We start from the raw sequence: 12,451 nt of genomic DNA, 5'->3' as shown, positions 1-12,451 counted from the left end.
CCCAACGGAAAGGGGCCGGAGACAAGCACCTCCACCAGTCATTCTCCGACGAGGGTGCTGAGAATCTCGGTGGTATTGATGGAGTGAAGCGAGGGAGAAGAGAGAGCATAGAATTACAATGACAACGTGTGACCTTTCAGCAGCGCTCAGAAGGATGACATCTTCTTGAAGATCGATTCGCCATCCTCTTGGTATTCTTCGGCAGATACTGTTGGAGAGCAGACACACGTAGGGAGTGAATGTCAGGAAGATCGTAGGAGTCGGATACTCTTCGTGTATGACTTACCCCACATCTGATCAGCGCAACAGGATAGCAAATGCAGTACAGCGTCAGCAGAAAATCGTATAGAAGGTGGAACGTGCTCTTTGCAACATACCTTCTTGAAGGTGCTAAGCCCAGCGAGGATACTTCCACCGATCCATGTTGCGTACTTCCGCTCCGGAGGTGCGTAGATCTTGATCTTCATGTCCCTCAGAGCCAGCTTCTTCACTTCATACAGCAGTCTGTCTCCGAAGCCCTTTGTCAGAGTAGTCCCACCACTCAACACAATGTTGCTGTACAGGTTCTTCCGCAAGTCGAGATCTGCTCTATTGATGCTGTCTACGACGAGTTGATGTACGCCTGGGTATTCCGAACCAATGAGCTCAGGGTTGAAGAGTATTTCAGGAGCGAGATGACGCTCTGCTCCCAGCTACATGATGAGACCACGCGTACGTAGGCAGGGTTGTCAGTACCTTGTGGCCATGCGGACACGGTCGCATTTTCGCTCACCTTGATGACCTGCCCGTCTGGCAGCTTGAACTCCTCTGTCGGCCGCATAGAATCATCTTTGCTGCTGTTGCTACCCGACGTGCTCCTAACATAGCATCCTTCCTCCTTGAGACCCCTGACCACCTCCTTCTCAGCGCTCGTCTTCATATCGTATCCCGCTCCTCTCATCAGCAGCTGTAGGTGATCAGTGACGTCCCTGCCTGCTAGATCAATTCTCCGAATGGCATTCGGCATCGAGAAGCCTTCGAATACCGGCACCGAGTGTGTGACGCCATCTCCAGAGTCGAGCACCAGTCCCGTTGTGCGTCCGGAAGAGTAGCTGTGCGAGGGATCCGTGTCAGCGTACAACGCATCGATGTATCAAAGCCCTTCACTAGCGACTCACAGACTCAGTACTGCCTGTATACTAGTGAACAGAGCTGGCACGTTGAACGTCTCAAAGAATATCTGGGCTGCAGTCGCGCGATTCGACCGCGGGTTCAGAGGTGCCTCTGTGAGAAGGACCGGGTGCTAGAGGGGCAGAGGACAAGAGAGTAAGCATGACTCGCTCGCCAGCTGCGATTTCATGGACAGACTCACCTCTTCACTTAATGTCCTGAGTTCTTCGCTGTACGTCCAAGCCCATATCCTCTCCATATCCTCCCAATCCGTCACGATCCCATGCTCTACTGGATACTTGATCTTGAGCAGGCCCCTGAGCTCCTGTGCCCTTCTGCCAATGAACATGTCTCCCTCGACCGAGCCTGCCATACAGCGCACATGCTTCGGCCGTCCGACACATGATGGGAAGTAGCATGTGGGGAGGGACGACCCGGCAAAGCCTGCTTTCAGCGTGCCAGAGCCCTAGACGCAGGGAGACAGACCGGGGAGACAAGGTCAGCTCTAGCTCTCAAAGGTACGTGGGAGCGCCGTCTCTTATGCTCACGTTGTCGAGGACGACCGGCTGATTAGTGAGGACGTCGTCATATTCGGACGGCATCGATGCGAGGAAGGAGAAGCTTCGGTGATGGTGATGAGGAGGCGAGGGTACGGGAAGACGGAAGAGTGGCTGCTGCACAAGGGCGCTTCGAGTCCAACACCTCGCTCACGCGCAAAGCGGGGACGCTCGGGCGCAAGTCACCAGCACTTCCTCCTCTGGTCAGCCTCGCTGCCAATAGTCACACCAGTAGGATGGTCAATGAGGTCAGCGACTCAATTTCTGTCTCCTTCGGTGATAGCTTGCTCCGACCTTCTGACATTGCTGTGAGCAGAGCGCATCCACTGTCTCCGGGGTTGTCTGCTCCGAGCTCACATACTGACCTGCGCTTAGGCCTCTGGTCGATGTCAACGTCTCGTGTGCAGACGTTGGAACAACGCGGCTGGCTCAACGACGCAGTAATCAGCTTCTACTTTGAGCTACTCGGTTCTGTTATCAGGGAAGCGCGAGCCGAGGCGAGATGTCAGCTTTACATGCCATGGGCTGTGGGCATGATGACAGAGCTTGCCGGAAGTGCAGGTGAGAGCGAATGTAGATGAGAGCGTACTGAAGGCTGCTTACACTCACTCACATAGCGCCATATTCTTGTCCTAGACGCAGACGCCCGAAATGCTCTCCCTCCTGTGGACGCACACATGCTCCTCTTGCCTAGTCAGTCAGACCTCAAGGAGTATTACCATCATCGTGAGGCTGACTTCATCTTTCTTTGCTTTTCGACCACGGACCTAGTCAACGACGCGTTCGCACACGGGCCATCTGACATACCGAATGCAGGGTCTCACTGGTCCACTGTGATCGTCAGAAGAGAATCAGGAGGCTTCTCTGGCATGAAGATCGATTCCCTCGGCACCGCAAACGACGCCGCGGCTGGGTCAGTGATCAGAGCTTTCGAGACCGTACAGGGAGACAACATTAGATTGATAGACGAGGTACAGGTAGCACAGATCAACGGTCGGTCCACCGAGGAGTCTCTGAGCCCCACACTTCGCTTACTGTACATCCTGTCATCCCCGCTCTTCCACTCCCTCGCCAGGCTGGGACTGTGGCATCTACGTACTCATTGTTGCATCGCGCCTCGTCAAAGCTGCGTGCGCCTCTGAAAGCCGGCCCGTCGACTACGCAGCCATCACGCCGAGCGCAGTCGCCTACTTCCGAGGTAGTCTTCACCACTGGCTTTCGAGATGGGCAGTAACGCTGATCGGGGCTCAGTCTTACCATTCGCTAGCTCAAGTGGAGGCACAGATCGGCAGCATGCCAAGGTGAAATCCCGTCATCTGCTACCGGTCACATTCGTCAACGTGCATCTCCTCTGTACGCGGTATGTCCAACAACGATTGAGCGAACATGCGCAAGAAGCGCAGGCTCTCTTTGAATATATCTCATCATCGTCACCTCCTTCCTCCAGACCTCCGTGGAGTGTCACAGATGGAAGGTAGGGGCTTTTTGTTGGCTGAACATTTTGACCCTGCTCACCTACGAGGCTGGAATTGAAAGGACCCGCACAAGAAAGGCAGAAGGAGAACTCTTGTCAGAGCTTCCTCTACCCTTCCGTGAGAGTCCTACAAACTCACTCGAAAGTGAGGCCTGTAAAGTGAGAGGGCTTCGATAGAGCCGGCTTTGGTGGGGTGGAGGGATGTGGAGGGATGGAGTCCGCTTCTATACTTCAGCAGTCAGACTATCACACAATGTGTGTGAATCGATTATGAATTGTATTGCGGGGTGCAGTACCCATCTATACCCTACAGCTTTACGAGAGCGACATACTGCTATCGTCTATGAACCTGTCCGTAGTCGCAAGCCTTGTGGATTTGATGAGAATGCTGGTATGTTTAGTGAGAGAGGGCTTTTGACGTATGCTGAGATGCTAGAGTTGTTGAGATAAATATCGGCCGCAGAGACCTTTTAGACCGAGACGATAGGCTGGATGCCGTTTTCTGCAGGCTCAGCAGCGACAATGTCGACCTTGTCCTTCTCTTCATCTCTCCTGGCCAGCTCTGCTTCACGCATCTTCTTCTCAGCCATGCGCTTGAGCTTGAAGTAGTCCGCGTGCAGACCGCATTCAGACTTGCCGCCCTTGTCCTGCCACCTTCCGCTGCGCTCGCCCTCGGCGCTGTCGCCGCTGGGAAGGGCAGTTGAGTGCCAGTCTCCGATGGACTTGTAGCCCATGTCGAGAAGCTCGTTGTAGGGCACAGCGTTCTGCTTGACGTAGGTGTCTACCTGCTGGAAAGACCAGTTCAGGAATGGGTTGACCTTGATCAGGCCGGTCTCGTCTACTTCGACTGCGTTGAGGTTGGCGCGGTCCTTGCCCTGTGAGCGGCGACGACCGGTGAAGACGGCTCGGACGCCGAGCTCCTCGTATGCTCTCCGAGCGGGCTCGACCTTGACAAGGTAGTCGTATGTCTCCTCGTCTCGGTCCCAGAGCTGGGAGCCCCACTTCTTCTCGAATTCGGCTACGTTCGCAGTCTCAGGGGGAGTGTAGACGTGCATAGGTGCGTCATAGTGCTTGGCGGCCTTATTGGCCAGCTCAATGGTCTGAGGGAAGTGGTAGAGGGTGTCGATGAAGATGAGGGGCACGAGGTGACGGTGGGGCTGTGCGAGAGGAAAAACAGGAGCCGAGGCGTGAGCGGGCTGTCGTCGCGTGCCAAAGCCGTGGGCCCCTAGGTTTTGCTTCCGATTCCGACTTACCTGTCCTGTAGCCTTGGCCCTCGCTTCGCTAATCCTGGAAATTTGGTCAAGACTGACGCATCCTGTCACACCAAAGGCGGTAGTCTGGTAGAGACCAGGTAGATTGTCGATGGACCACTCGAGGATCTGGAAGGGGTCTGCTGCCTCCAACTGCTTATTGATCTGCTCCAGGTTTTCGACCACAGACTGGATGCGGGCGTCGTCCGCAGCCTTGCTGCTAGACTCGGCGTGTTGCTCCTGGGGTTGATGCATCTTTAACAAAGTGATGCGAAAGGGAAAGGTGATGGGAGGGGAGATTCGTAGTTGTGGATAGAGGAGAAGGATTGATATACAAGACGCAGGACTCAGGGTGAGTGGAAATAATCAGGACCCAGCCTTTGCCTTGGCTTACGGGGCCGGGCAATGAAGAACCTCGCCGTCGATGTCGTGATCACTCCAAACTCCGGAATGCGTTAACCCCGACGCCACTTCGGCCACGTGGTGGCAGTCAAGCCCGCGTCACCGCCTTCGCTCCACACGCGCGCGAACTGGAGTCGGACCAGTTCGGCAACCCGGGCGCAATCCTCGGCAACGATGGCTCCAGATCTTCTGAGCGCTTCTACTCTCCTTATCGCCGTGCTACAACCATTCCCTACTCCTTGCTCAATATGTCTGTCAAAGTTGGTGAGTCACGGACGGTAAGGCTGCTAAGCATGCTCAAGCAACTGTCAGCTGACCCAGGTATCCTCGCTTCCTACTTGGTACTTTGCAGGAGACACTATCCCTGATGCCACCTTCATCGAGGTGCCGTACAGCCCAGAGCTCGAGTCGCTAGGAGCATGTGGCATGCCAGTGCCCGCTCAGCTGCACAAGGAGCTCAAGGGAAAGAAGGCAGTGATCATTGCCATTGTGAGTGAAGCATCCGCACTCCTTCTGATGCAGGAGCTCTGTGTCTCACCCCTTCGACTCTTTGTCCTCCTACTCCCACTCAGCCCGGCGCCTTCACTCCTACTTGCCATGTCAACCACATCCCTGCCTTCATCAAGCAGGCCAATGAGTTTAAGACAAAGGGCTACGAGGTATACATCATTGCTGCCAATGATGCATTTGTCATGAGCGCCTTCGGCCGGGTCTCCGGCGCCAAGGAAGGTGTTCACTTCGCCAACGACTCCGGCTTGGCCCTCTCTCAGGCTCTGGGAGCCACCGTTGATCTCACCGCAAGAGGAATGGGAGTCAGGACCGGAAGGTACGCTCTCATTGTAGACGACTTGAAGATTACTCATTTCGCCAACGAGCCCAACCCAGGAGAGGTCACTGTGTCGGGTGCTGATGCTGTCTTGGCCCTGATCTAGATGTATGGTCAAGAGATAGACGAAGTCGTTGTTGTAGAGTCATCACAAGCCGCATAGATGCTTGCAGTCTCTTTGTCGGTCTAGGTTGTTCAAACATTCACATCCAAAATATAATCTTATTGGCTATAATGTTCATGCTGCTGAGTCTAAAAGAGGAAGCGGAATCGTGCAGAGGTGCTATATGGTACATGTTGGAGAAAGTGCGGTCCAGAGAAGAAGGGAAGTTCAGTCGTCAGACTTGGTCGGACTAAGCAGTGGATGCGTAGGTAGAACGCTGCCTCAGCCAAGGTCCGAATCTGTAGAACAAGAACGGAGCGGGAATGCCCAGAACAGCCGTAATGGCTGCCAAAAGCAGAGTGCCGTAGTCATAGCCTAGTCTGTCAAAGAGGCTGGGAGCAGCTAGAGGCAGACCGAAGCCACAGAGTGAGCGGCAGAGACCAACTGCGGAAAGAGCCGACGCAGCGAAGACGTTGTAGAAGTCGACTGTGTAGTTCTGCAAGCAGAGGAAGACACTCATCATCCCACAGCCGAAGATGAAAGCACCGATGTTGGGTACCAGCCAGAAGACTTTGTACTGCACCGTGAAGCCGAAGAGAATCAGACCAATCGGGATGAACCAGGCACCCACGAACATGACGGGCAATTTGTGCTCAGGTGTCCCGACGCCTCCGTTTCTTGCCTTGAGGCGTCTGTAGATGATGTCAATGACCCGACCACCAACCTGACCGCCAGTTGTAAAGCCAAATCCTAAGCTGATATAATTGAGAGAGGCGATGAAGGTGCTCTCGTTATACTGCTCTATGAAGATCGAGTTGAACTCGGTCAACAAGAGATACATTGTCCCGTAGATGAGACTCATGTAGGTCGCGAGGACGAGGATGATTGGTTGAGTCGTCAGGAGAATGAAAGGGCGCGATAGGTTGACCCTGAAGCGAGCCCGCCATGAGAGAGCGCCAATCTGGAAGGCTGTATGTAGCTTGTCGTTGCCTGTCTCTTTTCGCAAGCGAGCACATTTGGCGGCTAGGATCTGAGGTGCGTACGTCTCACGCAGGAAGAAGATGCCCAGGATGGCTGGAGTGGCCGACACAATCGTCGCGATGCCGAAGATCCAGCGCCAGCTGCCCACATACTGTGTCACAGCAGCGCCGATGATTGGGCCTATGACTGGGCCAAGCAACGGAGCCAACGAGTACATAGCCATCGCCTTGCCTCGCTCTTCGGGCACGAAGAGATCGCCAACGGTTCCGCCTCCCGTCGTCAGAGGTGCAGAGCCTCCCAGACCAGCCAGAAATCGGAAGGCGGTGAGCTCGCCTTGTGTCTGAGCAAGCGCACATGCCATTGTCCAAGCAATGAAGAAGACATTGGAGAGCTGAATGACCGGCCGCCGCCCAAACATTTCCGAGAGAGGTCCGAGGAAAAGGGGACCGAATGCGTAGGCAAGGACGAACACCGACAGAACCAGATTCTGAGTGATGGAGCTGGTGATGTTGAGCTCCTGAGCGATGAGTGGTAGCGCTGGAGCGATCATGCTGGAAGACAGCGGCGAGAAGAAAGTAAAGGAGCTGACGAGCACCATGATGGCCCATTTCCGCTTTCGTGGCCAGTTGCGTGGATTTTCCTGCGAATCCGGAGAGTCCCAAGTGACAAGGTTCGGGTCTTGTGGCTGTTTTTCGTCTGTGTTGGAATGCTTTTCGTGTACACTGCCTTGTTGCTTCTCAGGATCAGCGTGCGTAGCGGCAGTCTGACTGCTAGCGTCATCCGACAAAGAGGTCGCAGTGGCTGCCTGCAGGCCATCGCCACCCTCCCGAGCATCCTTCAGCTCGTGCTTCTCCCTCACTGTCGCTTCGAAGTCCTGATTGTCGTGCTCTACTGCTCCCTCCGGTATGTCCTCACGCCCACCTTGTGTCCATAGACGTGAGGCTGCCCGAGGCCGCTGTGATTGAGCGCTCTGCTCTGAGGAAGCTTGGGTCTGCGGATCAGACTTTCCGCCAGTGCGAGGAACGCTCGCTTTCGCTGCCTGGTAGGAATTTTGCCTCGAAATCGACGCTAAGCCGAGCTCGCCATCTAGGCTAGCAGCGTCCGCATCATAAGCCTCCCTCAAACTGTGTGTTCTCTGTAGACCGAGGGCACTAGACCTGCTATAGCTTCTGGCATGCGAGCGGCCGGGTCGCGCATCAAAGGCCGGGGCGATGTGAGCCTTGTGGCTTGAAGTGGATGCCTCAGTGTTCCGCGACATAGAGCCTTTAGCTCGTTACAGCAGACAACGAAATGAAGAAGAGTGAGACTGAATGATTGAGTGAGAGAGTAAGACAGAAAGGTAAATCGAGTCAATTCAAATCACACTATGCCTTCTACCCAGCCACGATCCTGTATGGAGTAAGGCGATAGCGGCAGGGCCGACGTTTGTCCGAAGCCGGGGCACAAATGCGACATGACCAAAGACTTGGACCCGCCCGCCGTCAAGCCGACGATCGGAGATTCGGTCATCTGCGAGCCTAAATCCGAAACCCTTTCATGTCTCTACGACTTCAGAGCAAGGAAGTAAGATGACCGGGTCGGTCTAAAAGCACATTGATAACAAACACATGGCACATGGGAGATGCACAGGAGGATCCTGAGATCAGCGTCGGCGGAGCAGTAAGCGACGTGTGCCGCTGTACCATGCCGGACGCGCTTCCCGCGAATAGCGTTCGGCGGTAATAGGGCGAAGTAGGCACCACTGCCGCCTTTGCCTTCGTGAGTCATTAAAGACGTACTTCGCTTCCGAACCTTACCTCAATGTGTGATGTGTGGCCGACTAGATCTGACGCTGACCGAGGCTTGGGCGGGTCCACTGTCGCGAATCGGCGGCGGCGACTGGTCCAGCTCCTACCCCGCAAAATCCGGTCCTTCTCCACTTAGCTTAGCAGCGAACCCTGCAGGCGGCCTTTGCACCCTGGCTACACCGATACCCCACACACTTTTTGTTCGGCCCTTCGAGGACGTTTAGCTCCTTTACGTTAGTATCCAAACAATCAAAGATGGATCCAACTAATCTCCCTCCTCGCTCGACGCCGCATTGGGCTCTCTACCGCCGGGAGAAATTCGTAGAGGCGACTCGTGATGGCCAAGAGCCGCCTTTCAGCACGCACCCCGATGAGCTGGAGCGCCTGGCCAAGGAAAGGCTCTCTGCGACGGGGTGGAGCTATGCTTCGTGCAATGCCGGTCTCGGAGACACTCACAAGTCGAATCGAGATGCCTTCAAGGACTGGAAGATTGTCCCTCGCATGGGCGTAGACACGAACGCTCGCGACACCACTACCGAGATCTTTGGCAGGAAGCTCTCCGTCCCCATCGGGATTTCGCCTGTAGGACTGAATAAGGTAAGCCCCACAACGGACACTCTAAAACTCATACGCTTTGACAATGACTGACTGAAGCTTCTATGGATCTCGCCGATCTCGCAGATCTACCACCCAGAAGGAGAGCTGCCTGTGGCACGTGTGGCCGGCGAGCTCGGAATCCCCTACAGTCTCTCCACTGCAGGCTCTGTTCCTATCGAGGAAGCCGCGGCTCACAACGTCCAGGGCGCCGCCAAGGGTATCGAATCCCAGTCAGGAGCCACAGACCCCAACGGTCTGAGGTGGTTCCAGCTCTACATTCCTAATGACGATGAGCTGTGTATCAGCTTTCTGCAGCGCGCTCACGACTCTGGCTGGGAGGCAGCAGTCTGCACATTAGACACCCCGATGCTCGCGTGGCGACACCAAGACGTCGCCATTGGGGCATATGCACCTTACAAGGGTGTCACTGGCCACGAGATCGGTCTTTCCGACAAGGTTTTCCAGCGTCGTCTAGCTGCGCTCGGCATCGATCCCGTCAAGGATCCCAAGGCCGCCGGCAGGAAGTACATCGACACGGTCTGGCATGGGCACACTTTCGATTGGGAGCGCGTCAAGTGGGCCAAGGAGCAGTGGCACCGCATCTCTGGCAACAAGCCCTTCCTAGTGAAAGGTGTCCAGTCAGTCGAGGACGCCAACAAGAGTCTCGAGATCGGATGCCAGGGTATCGTCGTTTCCAACCATGCCGGTAGACAAGTCGACGGTGCTGTCGGCTCGCTCGAGGTGCTGCCCGAGATCGTCGATGCTGTAGGCGACAAGCTCACAGTCTGCTTCGACTCAGGTGTTCGAGGAGCTAGCGACGTCTTCAAGGCACTCGCCCTCGGCGCCAAGCTGGTGATGATTGGCCGACTGTGGATCTTTGGTCTTAGCATCGGTGGAGAGCAGGGAGTGAGACACGTCTTGAAGAGTTTGCTGGCAGAGTTCGACATCTTGATGAACGTGGGTGGTTTCAAAAGTATCAAGGACATCGATCGATCCGCTCTGAGACACAAGAAGCAGCTGGGTCCTCGTCTCTAAGATGCAACACAGCCGGCACATGTATTGTCCTCGAAGCGTCAGCTCAACGACAGATCCTTTCGCGCAGCCGCGACTGTCTCTTGCAAATCCGCAGAATGCGACTCTATGTATTGATTGACGTGCCACACACACAAGCTCTTTGATGATGGAGGGCTAAGAATATTTCGCCAGTGATAATAACTGGTCGCAGTAGGAACGCCACACGCTCAAAGTAAGCGGCTCACGCATCTGGGTTGTTAGCCTTGCTGGTAGCCTCCGCTTGCTTCCTCAGCAGCACAGGTGTGTCGTCCCTCTTCATGAAGATCTCCACCAATTGAATAGTCTCGGCCTTATTGAACTCCTCGTTCTTGAGCAACGCATCGAGTTCGCTCTTCGTATGGACTGCGTGATAGGCCTTCTTGGATGGCTGAATGTCATGCTGATGAGAAGGAGGTGTGCTCTCCTTTGCTTCATTGTACACATTGCGACGCGAAGAATTCGGCGCAGAGAAGGCGTCCAGAAGGAGGGAGTGGTTCCATGTCGATACATTGTTGTAGGAGCGTTGAGGGCCGTGGACTGCAATACTCTTATGTCAGTGTGATGTTTCAAGTCATCCCGCCTGGGTTCTGCCTGCCGTCTGTATACTCACTTTCTCTCTCAATCTCGTACCCGTCGTTCGACAAGATGAACAAGATCGGGGTGAGGCCCTGTCGAATCATCGTTCCGATCTCCTGTGCCGTGAGCTGGAGGGATCCATCGCCGACGAAGAGACAGGTCCTACCAAGCTTCTCCTCCTGTGCAGCCAGCGCCACGCCCATGGCGGCTCCAACACTCCACCCAATAGATCCCCAAAGAACTTGGGAGACGAAGATAGATCCGGCAGGCAGACGGGCTTGAAGCATACCGAAGGAGCTGGTTCCCGTCTCGACAATGATTTGGTCTTTGCTGCGGAAGAATTGACCGAGTCGTGGCCAGAGATAGGCCTGTGAAATAACATCCGGGTCATTCTTGGCAGCCTCGCCTTCTTCCTCCTGAGTAGGAAGTCTGTTTGTCGGATTCGACACTGTTTTAAGAGTGTAGTCGAGGCGTCCCTTGTGGTCTGCGGCCAAGGCAGCTGAGATCTTGGGAAGCAAAGCTTTCATACCTACCGAGGGGTAGTGGGCGTAACCAATCTGAACGCGGTTCGAGTGCAGGTGAATGGAATTTGACGGCAGCTTATAGCTGAAGTTGCCTGAGTTAAAGTCCGAGAGGAGAGCTCCGATGCTGATGACACAGTCCGCGGCATTGAATCGTTCCTTGATGTCTGGAGCTGTGATATCGCCCACGTAGATGCCACCGTACTGTTTGTGCTCCTCGTTGATGGCAGTCTTGCCCATTGGCGAACTGAAGACGGGCAGACCCGACTTTTCCACGAGCTCATAGGTCTCGTTTACCACGCCGTGACGAATGCAGCATGCATCAACGAGAATGACTGGGTCCTTTGAGCCTTTCACTCGGGAAACAATCTCGTTCAGCACGTGCTCCTCTTCTTTGGCCTCATTTGAGATAGGGCTGAGATCGAGGGGCGTCGAGAGCTTGGCCGAGGGCACCTTCGTGTGCGTCCTATCGGTTGGGATCGAGATGTACACTGGACGAGCCTACGGTATGGGATGCGGGGATGAGAGGGTCAGCAAACCATTACAGAAACAAGAAAGAATTGGGAATCTGGCCCGTACCAACCTCCTTCACACAGATGCTCAGTACTCGATCGATCTCCCTAGGGGCCTCCTCCGGCCTCAAGTTGCCCAGCTCCACCATCGCAGCAGAGATCTGCTTACTCATGGCGGTGAACGCCTCGAAACGTCCGTCTCCGAGGGTGTGGTGCAGTAGGGCATGCTGGCCCTGAGCCGAGGTGGAGGGTACACCCACGATGTGCACGACTGGCAGTCTCTCCGAAAAGGCACCAGCAATACCATTGAGAGCGCTCAGCTCACCGACTCCGAACGTCGTGACCACGGCAGCGATGGTTCCCTTGATCCTAGCATACCCGTCAGCAGCATAAGCAGCATTCAGCTCATTGGCATTGCCGACCCACTGCAACTTAGGATGATCCTCGATAAGGTCCAGGAAGGACATGTTAAAATCGCCTGGCACACCGAGACAGGAGCGCAACTTGAGTTGCACGAGCCGCTCCAGGAGGTAGTCACCGAGCCTGATTTCGTCCGCCATGGTGAGAAACAGTCGCAAGGTGAGGGTTGGAAGATGGAAGATGGGTGAAGGAGGACTCGAGGGTACCAAAGTATACAGAAGGGGCGAAGGGGATAGGCGAACA

At 55.0% G+C, this 12,451-nt stretch overlaps 6 protein-coding genes across 6 annotated transcripts; 2 read left to right on the top strand and 4 right to left on the bottom strand.

Annotated features, from left to right (window-relative positions):
- Nucleotides 1-53: 53 nt before the first annotated feature.
- Nucleotides 54-1,908, bottom strand: BCV69DRAFT_279559 (actin-like protein). The gene is made up of 7 exons (XM_025491296.1): nucleotides 1,698-1,908; nucleotides 1,352-1,615; nucleotides 1,158-1,282; nucleotides 773-1,091; nucleotides 378-692; nucleotides 287-293; nucleotides 54-208 (listed from the first exon to the last, which is right to left on the bottom strand). Exons 1-7 carry the CDS (start codon nucleotides 1,749-1,751, stop codon nucleotides 147-149), a joined length of 1,146 nt encoding a protein of 381 aa, XP_025350786.1. The 5' UTR covers nucleotides 1,752-1,908; the 3' UTR covers nucleotides 54-146.
- A 1,742-nt stretch (nucleotides 1,909-3,650) lies between these two features.
- BCV69DRAFT_295941 (putative MET16-3`-phosphoadenylylsulfate reductase) lies at nucleotides 3,651-4,685 on the bottom strand (the record flags this gene model as incomplete). Its single annotated transcript, XM_025493953.1, has 2 exons — nucleotides 3,651-4,337; nucleotides 4,434-4,685. The coding sequence occupies 2 exons, from the start codon at nucleotides 4,683-4,685 to the stop codon at nucleotides 3,651-3,653; spliced, it is 939 nt and encodes a 312-aa protein (XP_025350785.1).
- Nucleotides 4,686-5,051: 366 nt separating this feature from the next.
- Nucleotides 5,052-5,752, top strand: BCV69DRAFT_254231 (Redoxin; the record flags this gene model as incomplete). Its single annotated transcript, XM_025490551.1, has 3 exons — nucleotides 5,052-5,096; nucleotides 5,185-5,321; nucleotides 5,405-5,752. Coding segments are annotated over exons 1-3 (501 nt in total), but the record flags the coding sequence as incomplete, so codon positions are not given.
- A 259-nt stretch (nucleotides 5,753-6,011) lies between these two features.
- On the bottom strand, nucleotides 6,012-8,000 carry BCV69DRAFT_285908 (MFS general substrate transporter; the record flags this gene model as incomplete). Its single annotated transcript, XM_025493503.1, has 3 exons — nucleotides 6,012-7,075; nucleotides 7,097-7,475; nucleotides 7,602-8,000. The coding sequence occupies 3 exons, from the start codon at nucleotides 7,998-8,000 to the stop codon at nucleotides 6,012-6,014; spliced, it is 1,842 nt and encodes a 613-aa protein (XP_025350783.1).
- A 392-nt stretch (nucleotides 8,001-8,392) lies between these two features.
- On the top strand, nucleotides 8,393-10,453 carry BCV69DRAFT_5327 (FMN-dependent alpha-hydroxy acid dehydrogenase). Its single transcript, XM_025495355.1, has 2 exons — nucleotides 8,393-9,126; nucleotides 9,211-10,453. The coding sequence occupies exons 1-2, from the start codon at nucleotides 8,785-8,787 to the stop codon at nucleotides 10,159-10,161; spliced, it is 1,293 nt and encodes a 430-aa protein (XP_025350782.1). The 5' UTR covers nucleotides 8,393-8,784; the 3' UTR covers nucleotides 10,162-10,453.
- BCV69DRAFT_244111 (pyruvate decarboxylase) lies at nucleotides 10,382-12,348 on the bottom strand (the record flags this gene model as incomplete). Its single annotated transcript, XM_025490093.1, has 3 exons — nucleotides 10,382-10,716; nucleotides 10,790-11,777; nucleotides 11,860-12,348. 3 exons carry the CDS (start codon nucleotides 12,346-12,348, stop codon nucleotides 10,382-10,384), a joined length of 1,812 nt encoding a protein of 603 aa, XP_025350781.1.
- Nucleotides 12,349-12,451: the final 103 nt, after the last annotated feature.

Source organism: Pseudomicrostroma glucosiphilum (assembly GCF_003144135.1).
Source record: "Pseudomicrostroma glucosiphilum strain MCA 4718 unplaced genomic scaffold BCV69scaffold_1, whole genome shotgun sequence".
Lineage (NCBI taxonomy): Eukaryota > Fungi > Basidiomycota > Exobasidiomycetes > Microstromatales > Microstromataceae > Microstroma > Microstroma glucosiphilum.
Note: the sequence above shows the minus strand (reverse complement) of the source record. Positions and strands in the feature narration are given on the sequence as shown.